We start from the raw sequence: 21479 nt of genomic DNA, 5'->3' as shown, positions 1-21479 counted from the left end.
GACATTTATATTAGTGACATAAATATATCAATGAGTCCTGGAAAAGTTGTTCCAGGAGATCAAAAATTAATTACCACTTTTGTTGAGAGCACCCGTTGACTCAGTCCTTGCACCTGTAAATTGTAGAATTTAAAGTTTTCTACGTACAGATATATATATATGTATATTTTTCATAGGTCTTATTTCATTAATGAACAGGACACTTATCCTATGGAGTATACAGTTATTTGCTTCTGTTTACTTGTTTCATTCAGGTACTAAAGTAAACAATCCCTGTTGCTGTCTGTGTCGGAATGGCATTTCAAAACACACACAGTAAGATAGTCCAATTAGAAAATGCACATGTGTACATGTATTTCAATTTAACTGAGAGATGTCACAGAAAATCAGCAAACAAATTTCTTACCAACTTGTTTGGACTTTCCACCTGTTTTGGATGTGTCACTTAGATATTCTAAATGTTCTGAATCTGAAAAAATGCATGGTTTTACTAATACTGCCCAAGAACACAGGTGTTTGCTTCTATTTTTCTAAATGTCAATCTGTTTACAAAAGTAGTTAATCATTGTAAAAATGTACCTGCAATATTCATGTATAAATAAAGAGTCATGAAAAGGTTAAGTGTTACAACGATACATGAGATTTAAAATTAATAATTACCACTTTTGTTGGGAGCACCTGTTGACTCAGTCTCGGCACCTGCAAGTTTGGCAATTTAAACAACTTTGCCATGTCTACATATTATATTGCATTTTAAATATTATTTCAGTAATGAGATGGGGCTATCTTAGACTAATAGCAAGATTTATGCAGATATCTACATGTGTTTTCTATTACCGCATGCTATTCTTTCCATAGCTTCGCGTGCTTTTGAAACCAGCTCACTTGGATGGCTGACATTATAAAATTGTTCAGCAACAGATATGGAATGCCCTTCTGCACGAGCTACTGCCTCTTGCGCATCTTTGCTTTGGTTTCTCATTGCCGTCGTTATGAGTTTTCTTACTTGTGTTACGGAAATCCGTTGTGAAAAGATATGATAACTTGTTTCTTTAAAAATTGAATTAAACTGTGATGGGGTCATTTTGTGTCCCATATTTTGTCCTGAAAACGATGGAAAAGCCTTTTGTTGAGGGTCCGGGTCTTTTTTCAAATGTTTCCAAATGTGCTTGGAAGTGGCCAACAGTGAATCTAGTTCATCTTGGGATATGACTATGCAACCAGGTCTTTTTTGTTCTTTTTGTTCTTTTACCATGATAGTAAACTGGCCTTCTTGCACTGTTGAATAATCTTTAAGTTCTTTTATTGTCATTCCTGTAATTACCGATGAGCGGCAACCAAGCTTGCATATAATTCTGGAAAAAATGTCGCCACAAACCACTTTAAGTGAATTTGATTTTAAATTGGTGTTTTTTAGCAATTTTTTGACATCTTTTGCATGGTTAGATTGTTCATACTTCAAAATTGCAGCAAAAGGTGCTGGTAGTCCCTTTAGTGCTATCCTAGCTTTATACTTGACATATTGGGAGCGCTTTTCTTTTCTGATTCTTTGACGCTGAAGCCAATTTTTAACTATTAGTTTCAGCTGCTTGACCGCCTTCTTCTTTAAATCTGGGTAATGCACTGTCATAAAGTCTAAAAAGTTTAATAATGTTGCCAAGTACACGTACTTGGTACCTTCAGAACCTTCATTTATTAGCCTTTGCTTTAACTGTTCGTAAATCTTTTGAGGGTTGGACAAACAACTCAGATCTTGAAGCATACAATTTAGTTGCTTTGTATACTGTTGAGCTGTTTTAGCATCGGTTGCTTGACGCTTTCCAATTCCAATTGTGGTTATTGTTTCTTGATATGTTTTTAAAACAGTTTGTAATGAACTAGGTTTTATGATGCATTTCTGTTCTAATTGTTTCATGTCCTCTTTTTTTAAGTCCAGATCTTTATGCATTGTTCTGAGATGACTTTGCAAACCCATTATGACTCGTTTGCAAAAACAGCATTGATATCCGCTGTATGTTTTTTTTTCAATTTGTTTGCTCTGTCGTAAAAAAAATCTTCAACAGGCACATCTGGGTGTTTCTTGCTGTGATATGTGACATTTTTGTAATATTGTTCACAATCTTTTACTGGACATTTTCTCCAGCGTCTGCTGCTTTCACCTCTGAAAAGTTTGTGCAATATATATAATGTTTAATCTTTGTGGCCATTTGTTGGCAATTTTTGTTTTTACGTTTAACTGGTAAAAATAATGACATGTGCAAGCATATTTATATGTACTCATCACAGATTTAAACCTGACAATGCATGCAAAACTATTTACAAGCTTTGGAAAGGGGTTGTCTAAAAATATTATCTTGCAGTTTTTATGTAATTTTTATTGTAAAATTTTTTATTTTTATGTAAATAATGAATTCACTCATATTAAAATTGAGGAAATTTACAAAAACATTTATAAATATATATGTGTAAATGCTTTCCACTTGCCTAATGTGACCACAAGCCACTATACAAAATGTATATCTTGCTTTTGCAAAATTTGCGTTTTGATGTATAACCACAATGGTCATCAAAACAACTTGTGTTTTTACCTTTTTCTGTTTTTTTCTGATTTCACTTTCTTGTATCTGGGAAAAACATTAATGTTATTATGTATGCAACCAGGCAAGTTAATGCATGAACTGTAAGAAACAGTAATTAGTTTTTTAATAAGAAACAATCAATAAAAAAGGCAGGCAAAATCCACCATACTAACATCGGAAATATATCAAAAGAAAACTTATATTTACATCAACAACATTTAACACACATTTCGACAAACCTAATTATGTGTCCCCTTCCCTGAAGGGGACGCATCTTGATTTCACTATGTTTTTTTTTTCTTTTTTCCGCCGTGAAGTTTGTCCATGCACTTATGGCAACAAATCTTTGTTGGATTTGGATGAAACTTTCACAGATTGAAGATATGGTTATGTAGATGTGCCTTTTGGTTTGTTTGACTTAATCACCCCAGTATTTACCCCACCAGCCCCCTAAAATGGGTAGAATTTTAAACAATGTCTGAATTGGATGAAATTTAGACAGTTTGTTCTTTGTGCCCTAATTAGGTGTCGATTGTTGTGTTTCACCCTGCAGCCCCAATATTTTCCCCACCAGCCCCCCAAAAGGGTGATTTTTAAACAATGTCCGAATGTCTGCAGACTTTTTTATCGCCCTGTTTAAACAGATAGCACCAAAATTATTCATAGTATTTTTTTGCAAAATGCATTATTTACAACTTCGCATGTGTGGGGGACCCATGAGTTTCGGCTTGCAGAAACAACTAAGGCTATAAAAGACAGTGGCTGATATGGTCCCTATGAAATAATGTGTACGTAGTGTATGTACAATGGCAATATGTGCTGAGCCACCCTTCTAGTTAACAAATGTTAGGGTGCATTAATGTACAGGTACACAACTATAACTAAGGAGCACCTTAAAAAATAACTTTCATGCACCATTCACTAAAACGATTTTGCTATTATACAGTTTTGCTTCACCTTCATATGAAATGAAAAATGTTTGGGTGCATTAATCTACATTTCAGCAACTTTAACTAACTATAATAAATTGTTATACTTTTATGTGCTTTACACCAAGAAACAATATGTTTTTCTACACTAGCTAAAAATTACAACGATATAAAAATGTTTATAATACTTATTTGTCCAACTTGTAATTAAAAAAAAATGTAAAAAAAACTGTCCACAAAACACTAACCCAAAAGACAACTGCATGAAAAAATTTCATTGCAAGATGTTTACAACCAGAAGGGTGGCTTAGCAGATATTGACCTTGCATATACATTATAACCTATTTCAAAACATAAATATATCTCCTATGTTAATTTTGTATTGGGTCCCATATTAGCCATGTCTCTTATAACTTTAGTCATTTCTGCAGGCAAAAACTCATGGGTCCTCACACATGCAAAGTTGAAAATAATGCAATTCAAGAGATAACCATGAGAAAGTCAAGTGTTGTAAGGTAAAACACAGTGATCGGCACTGGGCTTAAATAATAATGCTATGTAGAATACAAACTATAAAATTAGATTCACCCCAGATATTGTTTGAAGTATCTCCTATTTAACATTTTTTTACCCATTTTAGGGGGCTAGTAGGGCAACTAATTGGGTTCGACACACAAACTAAAAAATATATAAAAACCACAATGAATCAATCAATAGTACTGCAAAATTTCAGCTCAATCCGGCAATGTTTAAAATTTTGACCACTAGAGGTGTTTTGAGCAACAACCGTTAATGTTTCGGACGTCACAGGGCAGTTAACAAGCCCCTAACTGCCATGGCACAAAAACAACCACCAAGCAACCCACCAACGAGCAACATACAACTGGTTGCCCTTGTAACACTATTGCTTCAAAGTAATCTTTCGTTTGTGGTGCCCAGTAACATACAAATACATTTTACACTTCATTTTACACTCCCATATCAGCCACTGTCTCTGCAAGCAGAAACTCATGGGTCCCCCATACATGCAAAGTTGTAAATAATGCATTTTGCAAAATAACTATCATAAATTTTGGTGCTATCTGTTTAAACAGGGCGATAAAAAAGTCTGCAGACATAATCATGCTATATTAGGTACAAACTAAGTCGCATTCAATTCAGCCATTGTTTGCAAAATCTAACCAGTTTAGTGGGGCTACAGAGTAAAACTTAACAATCAACACTTCAAAATAAAATATTATAAAAATTGTCTAAATTTTATGACATTGTTAAAAAAGTTAACCCTTTTTGAGGGCTAATGGGGTAACTAATGGGACTGCAGGGCAAAACGTGAAATTCGACACCTAAAAATGACATATTGCAGAAACTGTCAAAATTTCATGCAACTCGGTCAATGTTTAGAAATTACACCCATTTAGGGGTTACTTGGGTGAAGGTGGGTCTCACAGGGTAAAAGAGATCAGTGAGTGATGTATTCTATAACTGTCTTTATTTCATTAAATTTGGACATTGTTTTAAAAATGTACCCATTTTAGGAGGAAAGTGGCATTAATCTTGGGGATGCAGTGTGAAACACAACAAACGACACCTAATTATGGTAAACTGAACAAACTGTCAAAATTTCATCTAATTCGGACATTGTTAAAAAAATTCACGCATTTTAAGAGGCTGGTGGGGTAAATATTGGGGCTGCAGGATGAAACACAACAATCGACACCTAATTATGGCAAAATGAACATACTGTCAAAATTTCATCCAATTCGGACATTGTTTAAAAAAATCTCCCATTTTAGGGGGCTGGTGGGGTAAATATTGGCGCTGCAGGGTGAAACACAACAAACGACACCTAATTATGACAAAATGAACATACTGTCAAAATTTCATCCAATTCGGACAATGTTTAAAAAATGCACCCATTTTAGGGGGCTGGTGGGGTAAATATTGGGGCTGCAGGGTGAAACACAACAAACGACACCTAATTATGACAAAATAAACATACTGTCAAAATTTCATCCAATTCGGACATTGTTTAAAAAATGCACCCATTTTAGGGGGCTGGTGGGGTAAATATTGGGGCTGCAGGGTGAAACACAACAAACGACACCTAATTATGACAAAATAAACGTACTGTCAAAATTTCATCCAATTCGGACATTGTTTAAAAAATTCACCCATTTTAGGGGGCTGGTGGGGTAAATATTGGGGATGCAGGGTGAAACACAACAAACGACACCTAATTATGACAAAATAAACATACTGTTAAAATTTCATCCAATTCGGACAATGTTTAAAAATTTACCCATTTTAGGGGGCTGGTGGGGTAAATAATGGGATAATCGAGTCAAACAAAGCAAATGGCACATCTACATGATTATATCTTCCATCTGTAAAAGTTTCATCCAAATCCACCAAAGATTTCATGCCAAAAGTGCATGGAAACGCTTTGGCGGAAAAAAGAAAAAAAAAGAAAAAAACAGAGTGAAATCAAGATGTGTCCCCTTCAGGGAAGGGGACCCATAATAATAACATAAATCACACCATCAGCACATGCAGTGAATAATCACCTTTTCATTGACTTTCTATATTTCAACTTTTTGGATCTGAAAAACAGATTGTGATAGTAACTAGGATAAAACATGACATGCACTTACTTATTAGGCCGATTGTTTATCTATTACAAACTCATTACCCACAATTACTGAAATATGTGCCTGCAAGCTGCTTTTAATTTATACTGGAAGAAGTAGTGAAAAATGTAGCACATTACATGTTGTTGTACCACAGTTATTTTTTACAAAGCATTGAAGACACAGCAATGTTTAAGGAATGATTATAGAAATGTTTTCCATACCTCTTTTTCGAATGCTTGATTTTCACATCACTAAAAAAATTATAATTACACATCGCCACTTTATTACACATACATTTTAACAGTAACATGAAAATGTCAAATTTTTTTAGCATCCCTAAACATACAGTTATGGTTGGTCACTTTCTATTCCTTCACAAAGAAATATGTAAGATCTCCGTTTACCTTGATAAAGACAAAGAAATATCTATTTACCTTGAAGAAGAATCACTTTCACTTTGTGTGCTTGGTTCAAAACTAAAACAACAGTAAAGAATCCTGGTTTTACTAAATTATTACACATTTATGTGATGCTATGTAACACTACCTATTGTCATATTTCCACTACAAACACAGTTTTTTGAAATAATAATACTGATTTAACATTTCATAACAAAAATCAACCATCAGCACATGCAGTGAGTATTTACTTTTTCATTGACTTTCCATATTTTAACTTCTTGGATCTGAAAAACAGCTTGTGACAGTAACAGGGGGGAAAAATTACCCGAGCTTACGTGGTAGGCCCATGTTTTAGCTATTACAGTGTTTTCAAACCTATGGGTCACGACCCAAAGTTGGTTTGCCTGAAAATTCTGTAGGGTTGCCTATTTTGAGACAATAAGAGCATCTACTTTTTGGTATTGTCTTGTAGTGTTATATTTTATTTCCCCTCAAAATGGTTGCCCAGTAATAATTTCCTGACGACTTGGTGTGACAAGGGTTAACTCTGTTTGTGACAACATACATTATGTGTTAGCCCACAGCTATGTATTGTATGGCTGATAATGCATTGAACTACCTTTGAAGTTTAACAATATGGAAATGTTTGGTTGAAAAAAGTGAGATTCGTTTGATTTTTCAACTAGGGCAGCAATTTTGTTTTTCCTGATTTACTCTAAGAAAATACAAACACAGTAGTTTGAATGTCTGTCCATGGGTCGCAAGAAACCACAAAACAAAATTTTGGAATGTATTTGGGTCGCAACAAATAAGGTTGGGAACCACTGGTCTATTACATACTTATTGGACATTTATTTTATGCCATACTATGTAGTGTAAATGCAGCACATGAAATATGCTGATTTAGGGTGTTTGTGCTGATTTACGGTACATAAATTTCTGGTTGTGTTTCATCAGAAGGTTTAGTAAAAATTTTAACACATATTTGGGGTTGTAGGCCTACGGATAACAACTGGATAGATTTGTCTGATAATTTAAAAAACCAACCAGTAACCCAATGTTAAACATTTAAACACATTAGGGCTTGTATTTTTGGCCTAAAACTAAAACCGATTATATAGGGGTTGGGGGGGTTGGGGGAATGAATCGAATAAAAATTTTAAAATGTTGACAAAACCTTACATTGCACCAACCCACACAGCATAAAACTCCCACATTATGTACTTTCCACAGCAAAGCCGATGCAAAATATTTAAGTTTTGGGGGGCATTTGGGGTCAAACTTAAGAAGCATTGAATTCGGAGTAACAACTAACATCTGTCTAAAATTGAACAAATTGAAAGCAGTATTTCTTGACCAAATAATCAAACCAGGGTTACACAGAAAAAAATACGGGAAAAAAAACAATATGTGCCCTCCTTATGTTCCCCCACTTCCCTTCCCTTCCCTGAAGGGCACCCATTAAAAGGGTTAGTTGCTTTACCAATGTCAAACATTTTAAAAGCACAATTTAACAGTGAAGCACACTTTCTTAAATAGAAGATCTTGGGAACAATAAATTGTAAAACACTATGCCAAACTAAAACAACATGAAAAAAATTTATTGCAAGATATTTTAATTTTTGAATACACATACCTTGGGGTAGAATTGCTTCCACTATTTGTAGCAGACTCAGAACTGTATGAGGATAAACAACAATTGCGGTTTTCGCTGTATTAACAATTTCATATATACTTAAGAAATTATTTTTAACACCACATTCTATGTTACTATTATTAGACATTGTGAATTTATGAGTGAACAACATAAACCTTTAATAAATTAATTATTTTGTATTCACATTAAATGAATATTCCCATCAGCAAATAAAGTGAAAATTTCCCTTTTAAAGGACTTTTTTAACTTCAACCTTTTATATCTGGCAAAAACAGTGCATTAACATACTATTACATTATTGGGACAGATGCAACTGCACTTACTTGAAAGTTGGCTGATTTTGTTTTCTGCTTGGAGAAAAAGCACAAATAAGAAAAACATACATTTGCAGGCACACAGCTTTTACATAGAAATTACAAAATTGTTAACTGCTTAAGTCTATACTAAAGCTGTACACATTTCCCAAACTAGTTTATCGCCACAGATGGCAACAAACACCCAAAAGCAGAGCATCTGATTGTATCAAATGTGGATACAATGATAAAAAATAATGATTGGTTTTCCCATACCTTTTTCTGGAATGCTTGATTTTCACATCACTAAAAACAGTTGCAATTGCAAACATCTACATCATAAGCTATGGCACCCTAAACTGCACTTATACATTTGAAATGAACTGAACATCTAGTTCAGCAACACCACAAATACCATTATGCTTGGCGACTTTACACAACCTTACAAAACATTAATAATGTAATAATGCACATACCTTGGAAAAGATGGACTTTCATTACCAGTGGCAGATTCACTGACAAAAACATAAACAATAATTACTGCTTTTTGACCTGTAGCCCCGCAAACCCCTAATAAATTTATTGTACTAATATCATGAAGACAATTCAATACATGTTACATGCCATCTCTTCATGGAACAATGACATATGCATGCAAGACAACTGTAAGGGCCAAAGTTGGGAACAATAGCTCATGGGTATAAAAATTTACAGGACTGTTCATTTGATGATTGTGGCATATTCCTTTTTTTATTGAAAAACATATTGCTTACCCTCATCCCAAAAAATGACTTCATATGTTTAACAATTTCCTAATTGAATGAAATTTGAACTATTTTTTGGCTATTTAATAGCACCAATTGTTATATAATTTGTTATTTAACAAATTTTTAACATGATGTAGAAATTGTTGTTAAATTGGCCATTTGTAGTTGTCTTTTATAGTTTTTTCCAATAGCCCCTAAAGTAGGTGCATATTTCAACAGTTTTTAAATTGGTTACATTTTAAAGATTAATGTGCTACTTAGCGGAAGTTAAAATGCACTTAAGCAATCATTGCAGGTGTTCACACAAATGATGCATTGTGATATAACCACAAGTTGTATTGCAATATAACCCACCTATCAGTTGTTGGTCTTGGATCATCTTGCTTGTAGATACTCGAAGTCGGTCTGGGTAGCACAAAGTATTGTTGTCATTTATTGTTGGCAACCAACACTACAATTTGTCCATTAGGTATAGTAAAAAAACATAAACATTACCTGTCAACTGTCGCATCGACATCAGACATATCTATGCAGTAGCATTAATGTTTCATAAACAGAACAACTTTTTTCTAACGTTTTAATTTTTCTGAGATTAAAGGTATCACTGCATCAGTTACAAAGATATACCACAATCACATACAAGTTTTCAGGTTGCAAAACTGAAAACAAAGACTTAACCACAGTACTGAACCTTAATTAATAACTTTTATTAGCAAATATGTCACCTTATTCTTATACGAGCAACTGTTGTAAATTTCACAACTACGAACTGTGGGCCAGATGAGACCCGTACTTCCATTATATGCAGCGGTTGGCCGACGAAAAAAGGCTCTCTTTGACAATGTCAGCTGACAGCCCAACTCACTCTGATTGGCTCAGAATGTCTGGTGACTACATAAACCACTGTGATTGGCTTAGCCCCAATTTTAGCACAGGGCCCAAATCGCTCTGATTGGCTCAGCAACAATATCAGCTGACGGCACATAAAGAGAGAGAGACTCTACTTCTGGCGCATAAGGGAAACAAAGCATGAGGATGGCTTGTTATTTTCGTTTCCCAACCACAACAGACTGGCACTATCCACGCTTTTTCTCACTGCAATTCCAAGTTGGCCAGAGAAAAACGTTTAACTTTATCTCACTTCGTATATATTTTAGAGCCAATTGAGAATGCTAATGGGTTCAGCTTCCGTCGCCTTAACGGTCGGTGAAAAAAGAACGGGGAAAATACTTTCAATTTAATCTCTTGCTTTGACCTTGATATTGTCGTTTAAGTTCAGTTTTAAACACATATTTTCCTAGAAAGCCTTAACTGCTATATTAGACACTATATAAAAAAGGCGTTTGCTACAAAGGTATACATAACAACTTGTTCTTCATTTAACTTTGTTTCCCAAAAACGACCGTTCAATGACCTTTTGACACTGTTTTTAACAGCATGCAGTCCTTAGTGTTTAACAATGCCGTTCAGGCTAATTTATACATCATTTAAGTACTGATTCTTGAATTGATTTGATCAACGACGTTTTGCCTGACATAAACGAAACCGAAGTACGTATATCGAGTTTAAATTACGTCTTAGGGGTAAAAACTGAAAATGCGCGTGATAACTCAATAAAACGACACAGCATTGCTTTTCCAATCATCCAAACGACTGTCTCGTAAAACGTATGTCCGGACGTCAAGCTGAGCACACCCGCTCTGCCGCCTTAATCGTAAACCAGTGAATTCCTCCCTTGTGACTTATATCTGACTGATAGCGTACACATTTTATGGGATGTAAAGGCATGTGGCAAAATTTTAAATACTAAACGAATACTCTGCATAACTACGTTTAGTGCGAAAACTTTTTTCAATAGAAATGTATGTCACGGTAAAACTGAATTTAGTGCGAAAACTTTTTTTAATAAAAATCTACAGCAGTTTGCCGAAAACGGTTTTGATAGGCCGTCTCCGCGTTGTATCTAGTTTATAAATACGAAATTTGGTGTCGATTGGGCAAATAATAAGAAAATGACAGGCGTGCATCGTCATGAAACGCAAGGGCACGAACGCTCGAGCGTCAACGGTCAAACTGAGTTCAGTGCGTAAACTTTAATAAATACAAATCTACAGCAGTTTGCCTAAAACGGTTTTGATAGGCCGTCTCCGCGTTGTATCTAGTTTATAAATACGAAATTTGGTAGCGATTGGGCAAATAATTAGAAAATGACAGGCGTGCATCGTCATGAAACGCAAGGGCACGAACGCTCGAGCGTCAACGGCCAAACTGAGTTCAGTGCGTAAACTGTAATAAATAAAAATCTACAGCAGTTTGCCGAAAACGGTTTTGATAGGCCGTCTCCGCGTTGTATCTAGTTTATAAATACGAAATTTGGTAGCGATTGGGCAAATAATAAGAAAATGACAGGCGTGCATCGTCATGAAACGCAAGGGCACGAACGCTCGAGCGTCAACGGTCAAACTGAGTTCAGTGCGTAAACTTTAATAAATACAAATCTACAGCAGTTTGCCGAAAACGGTTTTGATAGGCCGTCTCCGCGTTGTATCTAGTTTATAAATACGAAATTTGGTAGCGATTGGGCAAATAATTAGAAAATGACAGGCGTGCATCGTCATGAAACGCAAGGGCACGAACGCTCGAGCGTCAACGGCCAAACTGAGTTCAGTGCGTAAACTTTTATAAATAAAAATCTACGGCAGTTTGCCGAAAACGGTTTTGATAGGCCGTCTCCGCGTTGTATCTAGTTTATAAATACGAAATTTGGTACCGATTGGCTAAATAATAAGAAAATGACAGGCGTGCATCGTCATAAAACGCAAGGGCACGAACGCTCGAGCGTCAACGGCCAAACTGAGTTCAGTGCGTAAACTTTAATAAATACAAATCTACAGCAGTTTGCCGAAAACGGTTTCGATAGGCCGTCTCCGCGTTGTATCTAGTTTATAAATACGAAATTTGGTACCGATTGGCTAAATAATAAGAAAATGACAGGCGTGCATCGTCATGAAACGCAAGGGCACGAACGCTCGAACGTCAACGGCCAAACTGAGTTCAGTGCGTAAACTGTAATAAATAAAAATGTATGGCCGTTTGCCGAAAACGGTTTTGATAGGCCGTCTCCGCGTTGTATCTAGTTTATAAATACGAAATTTGTTGCCGATTGGGCAAATAATAAGAAAATGAAAGGCGTGCATCGTCATGATACGCAAGGGCACGAACGCTCGAACGTCAACGGTCAAACTAAGTTCAGTGCGTAAACTTTTATAAATAAAAATCTACGGCAGTTTGCCGAAAATGGTTTTGATAGGCCGTCTCCGCGTTGTATCTAGTTTATAAATACGAAATTTGGTACCGATTGGGCAAATAATAATAAAATGACAGGCGTGCATCGTCATGATACGCAAGGGCACGAACGCTGAAACGTTAATGGTCAACCGTTTAAGCTGAGTGCGTAAACTTTTTCAAATAAAAATCTATGCCAGTTTGCCGAAAACGGTTTTGATTTCATCGTTAGATTCTATCTCAGTTTGTTGGCGTTTGACAGCCAAAAACTTTTCTTATAGCAACATGATTCTGTCGCGTGGACGGTCGTGCTGCCCACGAAAAAAAGATGTGACGTTCGCTTGTCAATTTTGTTTCTCCGACATGAATAAACAAAAGCTTTGCCATCTGTTTTTGATTTTAAGTTTAGCTCGTGTAAAACGTTTAATTGTATCTTAGTTCCTTCGTTTTTTACAGCCTATAAGGAAGAGGTCACTAGCCTTTCAAATGCCGAGGGACAGCTTAATATCAGGAGTGGCTTCAGGGCTCGCTGTAAAAACATAAGAAAATACATGTCCGAAAAAATAACTGCGTAGCTTACTTAATATTCAAATTTTGCAAATCAATGCATTCATTTGTAAACGTTTACAAAAATTCATAGTGTGTATGATCCTTGTCGTGCTAACCAAAGCAGGGTTTTATGTGATCCACTGTCCATAACATTTTTTTCGTTCTCCAACCGCTGTTTATTTACCCGCGTATGACGTGACATTCAATTCGGTATGATTGTTGCACAGTGCTTCGAACTCAAACGACCTCCGTAAACACGTTCACGGTCGAGTGGCTCAAAGTATCAGCTGAAGGCACAAACTGCGTTGATTGGCTCGGCCAGAATATCAGCTGACGGCACAAACAAAGAGCGACCTACTTCTGGCGCTATAGCCAAACAAAGCATGACATTGACTTGTTATTTTAGTTTCGATAACTTCAACAGCCTGGCTCTACGCACGCATTTTCTGACTGCAAATCAAAGTTGGCCAATGAGAACCGTTTACATTTGTTGTCATTCTTTCGTATTTTAGAACGAATCAGGTACGTTGGTGACCTTTGCGCCCGCGAAAAAAAGTGTGATGTTCGATGGTCACTTCCGTTTTGCTAACATGAACGTAACGAAACTTTGCATGCCGTTTCTGACTGCAATTACATTTCGGCTCGTGAAATCCGTTAGATTCTATCTCAGTTTGTTTGGCGTTTGACAGCCAAAAATTTTTTAAATAAAAATCTACAGCAGTTTGTCGAAAACGGTTTTGATAGGCCGTCTCCGCGTTGTATCTAGTTTATAAATACGAAATTTGGTACCGATTGGCTAAATAATAAGAAAATGACAGGCGTGCATCGTCATAAAACGCAAGGGCACGAACGCTCGAGCGTCAACGGCCAAACTGAGTTCAGTGCGTAAACTTTAATAAATACAAATCTACAGCAGTTTGCCGAAAACGGTTTCGATAGGCCGTCTCCGCGTTGTATCTAGTTTATAAATACGAAATTTGGTACCGATTGGCTAAATAATAAGAAAATGACAGGCGTGCATCGTCATGAAACGCAAGGGCACGAACGCTCGAACGTCAACGGCCAAACTGAGTTCAGTGCGTAAACTGTAATAAATAAAAATGTATGGCCGTTTGCCGAAAACGGTTTTGATAGGCCGTCTCCGCGTTGTATCTAGTTTATAAATACGAAATTTGTTGCCGATTGGGCAAATAATAAGAAAATGAAAGGCGTGCATCGTCATGATACGCAAGGGCACGAACGCTCGAACGTCAACGGTCAAACTAAGTTCAGTGCGTAAACTTTTATAAATAAAAATCTACGGCAGTTTGCCGAAAATGGTTTTGATAGGCCGTCTCCGCGTTGTATCTAGTTTATAAATACGAAATTTGGTACCGATTGGGCAAATAATAATAAAATGACAGGCGTGCATCGTCATGATACGCAAGGGCACGAACGCTGAAACGTTAATGGTCAACCGTTTAAGCTGAGTGCGTAAACTTTTTCAAATAAAAATCTATGCCAGTTTGCCGAAAACGGTTTTGATTTCATCGTTAGATTCTATCTCAGTTTGTTGGCGTTTGACAGCCAAAAACTTTTCTTATAGCAACATGATTCTGTCGCGTGGACGGTCGTGCTGCCCACGAAAAAAAGATGTGACGTTCGCTTGTCAATTTTGTTTCTCCGACATGAATAAACAAAAGCTTTGCCATCTGTTTTTGATTTTAAGTTTAGCTCGTGTAAAACGTTTAATTGTATCTTAGTTCCTTCGTTTTTTACAGCCTATAAGGAAGAGGTCACTAGCCTTTCAAATGCCGAGGGACAGCTTAATATCAGGAGTGGCTTCAGGGCTCGCTGTAAAAACATAAGAAAATACATGTCCGAAAAAATAACTGCGTAGCTTACTTAATATTCAAATTTTGCAAATCAATGCATTCATTTGTAAACGTTTACAAAAATTCATAGTGTGTATGATCCTTGTCGTGCTAACCAAAGCAGGGTTTTATGTGATCCACTGTCCATAACATTTTTTTCGTTCTCCAACCGCTGTTTATTTACCCGCGTATGACGTGACATTCAATTCGGTATGATTGTTGCACAGTGCTTCGAACTCAAACGACCTCCGTAAACACGTTCACGGTCGAGTGGCTCAAAGTATCAGCTGAAGGCACAAACTGCGTTGATTGGCTCGGCCAGAATATCAGCTGACGGCACAAACAAAGAGCGACCTACTTCTGGCGCTATAGCCAAACAAAGCATGACATTGACTTGTTATTTTAGTTTCGATAACTTCAACAGCCTGGCTCTACGCACGCATTTTCTGACTGCAAATCAAAGTTGGCCAATGAGAACCGTTTACATTTGTTGTCATTCTTTCGTATTTTAGAACGAATCAGGTACGTTGGTGACCTTTGCGCCCGCGAAAAAAAGTGTGATGTTCGATGGTCACTTCCGTTTTGCTAACATGAACGTAACGAAACTTTGCATGCCGTTTCTGACTGCAATTACATTTCGGCTCGTGAAATCCGTTAGATTCTATCTCAGTTTGTTTGGCGTTTGACAGCCAAAAATTTTTTAAATAAAAATCTACAGCAGTTTGTCGAAAACGGTTTTGATAGGCCGTCTCCGCGTTGTATCTAGTTTATAAATACGAAATTTGGTACCGATTGGCTAAATAATAAGAAAATGACAGGCGTGCATCGTCATAAAACGCAAGGGCACGAACGCTCGAGCGTCAACGGCCAAACTGAGTTCAGTGCGTAAACTTTTATAAATAAAAATCTACGGCAGTTTGCCGAAAATGGTTTTGATAGGCCGTCTCCGCGTTGTATCTAGTTTATAAATACGAAATTTGGTACCGATTGGCTAAATAATAAGAAAATGACAGGCGTGCATCGTCATAAAACGCAAGGGCACGAACGCTCGAGCGTCAACGGCCAAACTGAGTTCAGTGCGTAAACTTTAATAAATACAAATCTACAGCAGTTTGCCGAAAACGGTTTCGATAGGCCGTCTCCGCGTTGTATCTAGTTTATAAATACGAAATTTGGTACCGATTGGCTAAATAATAAGAAAATGACAGGCGTGCATCGTCATGAAACGCAAGGGCACGAACGCTCGAACGTCAACGGCCAAACTGAGTTCAGTGCGTAAACTGTAATAAATAAAAATGTATGGCCGTTTGCCGAAAACGGTTTTGATAGGCCGTCTCCGCGTTGTATCTAGTTTATAAATACGAAATTTGTTGCCGATTGGGCAAATAATAAGAAAATGAAAGGCGTGCATCGTCATGAAACGCAAGGGCACGAACGCTCGAACGTCAACGGCCAAACTGAGTTCAGTGCGTAAACTGTAATAAATAAAAATCTACAGCAGTTTGCCGAAAACGGTTTTGATAGGCCGTCTCCGCGTTGTATCTAGTTTATAAATACGAAATTTGTTGCCGATTGGGCAAATAATAAGAAAATGAAAGGCGTGCATCGTCATGAAACGCAAGGGCACGAACGCTCGAACGTCAACGGCCAAACTGAGTTCAGTGCGTAAACTGTAATAAATAAAAATGTATGGCCGTTTGCCGAAAACGGTTTTGATAGGCCGTCTCCGCGTTGTATCTAGTTTATAAATACGAAATTTGTTGCCGATTGGGCAAATAATAAGAAAATGAAAGGCGTGCATCGTCATGAAACGCGAGGGCACGAACGCTCGAACGTCAACGGCCAAACTGAGTTCAGTGCGTAAACTGTAATAAATAAAAATCTACAGCAGTTTGCCTAAAACGGTTTTGATAGGCCGTCTCCGCGTTGTATCTAGTTTATAAATACGAAATTTGGTACCGATTGGCTAAATAATAAGAAAATGACAGGCGTGCATCGTCATGATACGCAAGGGCACGAACGCTCGAACGTCAACGGTCAAACTAAGTTCAGTGCGTAAACTTTTATAAATAAAAATCTACGGCAGTTTGCCGAAAATGGTTTTGATAGGCCGTCTCCGCGTTGTATCTAGTTTATAAATACGAAATTTGGTACCGATTGGGCAAATAATAATAAAATGACAGGCGTGCATCGTCATGATACGCAAGGGCACGAACGCTGAAACGTTAATGGTCAACCGTTTAAGCTGAGTGCGTAAACTTTTTCAAATAAAAATCTATGCCAGTTTGCCGAAAACGGTTTTGATTTCATCGTTAGATTCTATCTCAGTTTGTTGGCGTTTGACAGCCAAAAACTTTTTTATAGCAACGTGATTCTGTCGCGTGGACGGTCGTGCTGCCCACGAAAAAAAGATGTGACGTTCGCTTGTCAATTTTGTTTCTCCGACATGAATAAACAAAAGCTTTGTCATCTGTTTTTGACTGTAAGTTTAGCTCGTGTCAAACGTTTAATTGTATCTTAGTTCCTTCGTTTTTTAGAGCCGATAAGGTAGAGGTCACTAACCTTTCAAATGCGGGGACAGGTCGTTAGTGACGACCGGCTTTTTTCGCATTAACGTTCGTGCCCGCAAAAAAGTATAATTTTCGCTTGTCATTTTCGTTTTGTTAACACGAACGTAACGAAACAAAACTTTACATGCCGTCTCTGACTGCAATCCCAAGTTGTCTTGTTGAAAACGTTTGATTTCCTCTTAGTTCGTTTATGTTTTATAGCCAATAAAGCAGGGCTACACAATTAGTCTTATCTAAGGTCCCGATACAAAATCAACGAGGTCCGGCACTTCTGTCAGTTATGCAAATCCAGCATGTCTTTGCCAATTTTGTTTGTAATTAGTCGCGGTCCAACATAAACACATCTGTTCAGGCCGAATGTATGTCAGCAAAACAAAAGCTTGTATCAGCACTAAACGCTAATTTACTCTGTGCGATAGTATATTTGGCACAACTGCATACACAACACAGTGTATCTAATTTTGTACGATCACTTTTGCAATAATTAAAAATTAAGTTTATTACGTCACTGATAAAATTATGCGCAAACAATTGTCGTTTTGTTGATTGTTTAGTGAAATAATGACCATTTTTCATCACAGTTGCACAATCTGACCTCACTTAAGATTTTGCAAAGGCTTATGGGGATAGCCGAGCGGTCCGAAACCCCCGAAAAATCGTAGCAATGATTAAGTAATTAATACGCAAATGATAGCTAACATGAACGTTACGAAACTTTGCATGCCGTTTCTGATTGATATCCCGAGTTGGCTCGTGAAAACGGTTTGATTTTATCTTAGTTCGTTTATGTTTTATAGCCAATAAGGCATGCTAATGGCGTTCTGTTTCTGTCGTGTTAGCGGTCGTGCTCACGAAAATAAGTATTTTGGTCGCTTGTCATTTCCGTTTCACTAACATGAACAAACAGGAAATTCGCAAGCTACGTCTGACTGAAATTCCAAGTTGGACTGTGGAAAACGTATAATCGTATCTTTGTTAGTTCGTGTTTTAAAGCCAATAAGGTAGGGGTCACCTACCTGTTTAATACCTCTCAAAACTGGATTGTTGCAAACCAATGCATATGTCTTGTAAGTGTTCACGAAAATTAACAGTGCGTATAATCCTTAATGGACTAAAAAGGCAGGGTTTTATGAGATCCACTGGCTACAACAGTTTCTCGTTTACCAACCGCTGTTTGTTACGGCGCCTATGACGTAACAGTCAATTGTGATTGTGGCGCAATGCATCTGCAGAAGCGACCTACTTTATTGCGATAAACGGTCGTGCCCACGAAAATAAATGTTATGTTCGCTTGTCATTTCTGTTTCGCCTAACTGAACAAACTGAAACTTTACAAGCTGTTTCCGATTGCAATTCCACGTTGGTTGGTGAAAACCGTTCAATTTTATCTTAGTTTGTTCATATTTTAGAGACGACGTTGTGGTACCCGTTTAAAGACAACTTTGATCAATGAAAACTCAATTTATCTTCAGCAATCAACGTGCAAATTGTTTACTATATTTGACCAATAAAACCAATGTCTTCTGCGCTTTTTATGAAAATCTATCAACATTTTCTCCTCAGACACTTCAAAAAGTTATTTTTACGTTTTCGAACGTACAGTAGCACCTTCCCACATCAGTTACGGAGAAACTTTTCAAAATCGCTTTCACAATTTTCTTCATGTAACGATTTCAAGCTTTACTTTTTAACTTAAAAATTATTGTGAACCGAAGTCTCACCCCATTTTGTTAAAATCACCTACTGTAATCGAAATGACAAATATTATCGCATTTCGTCATGATTTCGTGACGTCATTATATTTGTTTCGTCGTATTTCATGTCAGTTTGACCAAAGCTAAATTGCATGACGTCATTAATTGACATACAGCAGTTTTCACATTTATGACTCTTTAGCACACCCACGTGGACGATAATCAATAACAAATTTCGTTTTCGAAACAAATTTACACGGCCCACAAACTTCGTATTTCACCGTTATAAAAATTCGTTACCATTATAAAAATTCGTTTCCTGCCGTTACATAGGTTTTGGAATCACTGTCATAGATCTGTCTCGTTGAGAAAGTTTAATGATGAAATTTTGCAGATAAGATTGTCAATAACAAGTGGATGGGTTGAAATGATTTGAAAACCTTCGAAGGTTGCTTGTGATTTTGTAGGCAGCCTAATGTTGCTGGTTTCAACTCAAGTATGAATGAAATCAACTAATTTGTTGCAACATTCGGTTAATAGGAAGAATCAGATGACTTCGGTTTATGTAATAGTTGTTTTTCTTTTATGTAATAGTTGTTTTTCTTTTATTTGTTTTTGCTAATTGGAGAAATGGTTGGTTTACTAAATTTGTCAACAAGTCTGAGGCAATAGTTTAGTTTCGCAGCAATTAAAATTTTGTTTGGAAATTTTGTTGCAACAGGACAGAAGAAAAAACAAAAGTACTATATTTTCGGCTAACACATAGAATAGAAAATGGATAAAAGTTTTGTCAACGTGAGTCACCTGTAGATAGTCACAGCATATCTCGGTGTGAAGTGTATCCACTGTAAAGTTGACTTGCTTGCCTTCACTGGCGCGAATCAGCCAATAGCATTCACTGTTGCTAGGGTAACCAGTCGGGTAGCCAGGCGACCTAATAGTTTGAGCGGTAATTGTAGCGGTTGCGTTAAACCCGCATGTTTCTGCCGTTGTTGGCTGGGTCGTGATTTTTAAATCTACAAGAAAGCAATGACAACAGTTGTTGGAAGTTTAGTATTTTTGTAATTGTCAAACAACAAACCTTCGGTAGTGGGTGGTGAGGTCGGGGCTGTAACAAAAAATGAGTTGTTATTTGAAGTGTGTAAAATTCCTTAACACACAACAAGGTTTAGAAATCGAAACAAACTTGTTTTAAACTAGTGGTCCTCAACCTTTTATGGACCGTGCCCCCCTAAAAGTGCATTTTGGGCCTTGTGACCCAGTGTAAGATCTGTGGCCTAAAAAAACAAATCGAATAGAGTAAACAACAAACTGTAATCGTGACAAACCTCAATATGGATAAAGAGTGTTAGGAAATAAAGATATTTGCAGCACACACTAATTCTGTGCATTATACAAGAAAATGACTCGCTGATTTTTAGTTGCTGTTGCTGATGAGGCTAAACCCGTGGCCCCCCGAAATTCAGCTCGTGAGAACCACTGTTTTAGACACTTGATTGTTTATCGATCCAAAGTTTGTCCGACTCGTTTTTCTATCAAATGCTTGATGGACTTGTTTATGGACTTGGGTGACATTTACACAGATGGTAGATATATTTATGTAGATGTGCATCCCACTTTGTTTGTCCTGATAACCCCAGTATTTACCCCGCTAGCCCCCTAAAATGGGTGAGTTTGTAAACAATGTCGTGATTGGCTAAAATTTGGATAGCTGGTAGAGTATGACATTTATAGTTGTCGATGTTGTGTTCAACCCCGTAGCCATAACATTTACCCCACAAGCCCCCAAAGTGTAAAATGTATTTGTATGTTACTGTGGCCACTACACAATAGTGTTACAAGGGCAACCAGTTGTATGTTATTCGTTGGTGAGTTGCTTGGTGGACATTTTTGCGCCATGGCAGTTAGGGGATTGTTAACTGCCCTATGACGTCACAGGCATTAATGGTTGTTGCTCAAAACACCTCTAGTGGTCGAAATTTTAAACATTTTGCAGTACTGTTGATTGATTCATTGAGGTTTCATATTTTTTTTGTTTATTTTCAAACCTATTAGTTACCCTACTAACCTAAAATGGGTCAGTTTATAAAACAGTGTCGGAATTGGCTAAAATTTGGGTAGCACGTGGACTATGGTTTTCTCTTGCACTATTTTTAACTTTACATGTGTGGGGACCCATGAGTTTCTGCCTGCAGAAACAACTAAGGTTATAAAAGATGATGGCTTATATGGGACCCAATACAAAATAAGCATAGGAAATATATTAATGTTT

General features: G+C 37.0%; 1 protein-coding gene across 12 annotated transcripts; it reads right to left on the bottom strand.

Annotated features, from left to right (window-relative positions):
• Positions 1-1823: 1823 nt before the first annotated feature.
• LOC145228571 (uncharacterized) lies at positions 1824-9878 on the bottom strand. 12 transcript variants are annotated; one of them, XM_080093659.1, is made up of 12 exons: positions 9752-9877; positions 9611-9661; positions 8966-9004; positions 8766-8795; positions 8520-8546; positions 8176-8250; positions 6788-6823; positions 6573-6614; positions 6360-6389; positions 6073-6108; positions 2589-2624; positions 1824-2161 (listed from the first exon to the last, which is right to left on the bottom strand). In XM_080093659.1, the coding sequence occupies exons 1-12, from the start codon at positions 9778-9780 to the stop codon at positions 1975-1977; spliced, it is 618 nt and encodes a 205-aa protein (XP_079949785.1). In that variant the 5' UTR covers positions 9781-9877; the 3' UTR covers positions 1824-1974. The 12 variants fall into 12 exon arrangements, 11 of the variants coding, with proteins under 11 accessions (XP_079949785.1, XP_079949788.1, XP_079949786.1 ...); XM_080093662.1 differs by having other exon boundaries at positions 8176-8217; XM_080093660.1 differs by having other exon boundaries at positions 8520-8543.
• Positions 9879-21479: the final 11601 nt, after the last annotated feature.

The sequence above is a fragment of the Phallusia mammillata genome, chromosome 5 (assembly GCF_965637545.1).
Source record: "Phallusia mammillata chromosome 5, kaPhaMamm4.hap1.1, whole genome shotgun sequence".
In the NCBI taxonomy this organism is placed as follows: Eukaryota; Metazoa; Chordata; class Ascidiacea; order Phlebobranchia; family Ascidiidae; genus Phallusia; species Phallusia mammillata.
The sequence above is the reverse complement of the archived record's forward strand: the minus strand, read 5'-3'. Positions and strand labels throughout refer to the sequence as shown.

What these genes read in the sequence shown, in the direction of transcription:
- LOC145228571 (XM_080093659.1), bottom strand. Translation starts at nt 9,780, where the DNA reads ATGTCTGATGTCGATGCGACAGTTGACAG. An exon ending in CCAAGACCAACAACTGATAG is followed by an intron (nt 9,005 to 9,610) that starts GTGGGTTATATT and finishes TGTTTTTGTCAG; the next exon opens with TGAATCTGCCACTGGTAATG. An exon ending in TATAGAAAGTCAATGAAAAG is followed by an intron (nt 2,625 to 6,072) that starts GTGATTATTCAC and finishes TGTTTTTCCCAG; the next exon opens with ATACAAGAAAGTGAAATCAG.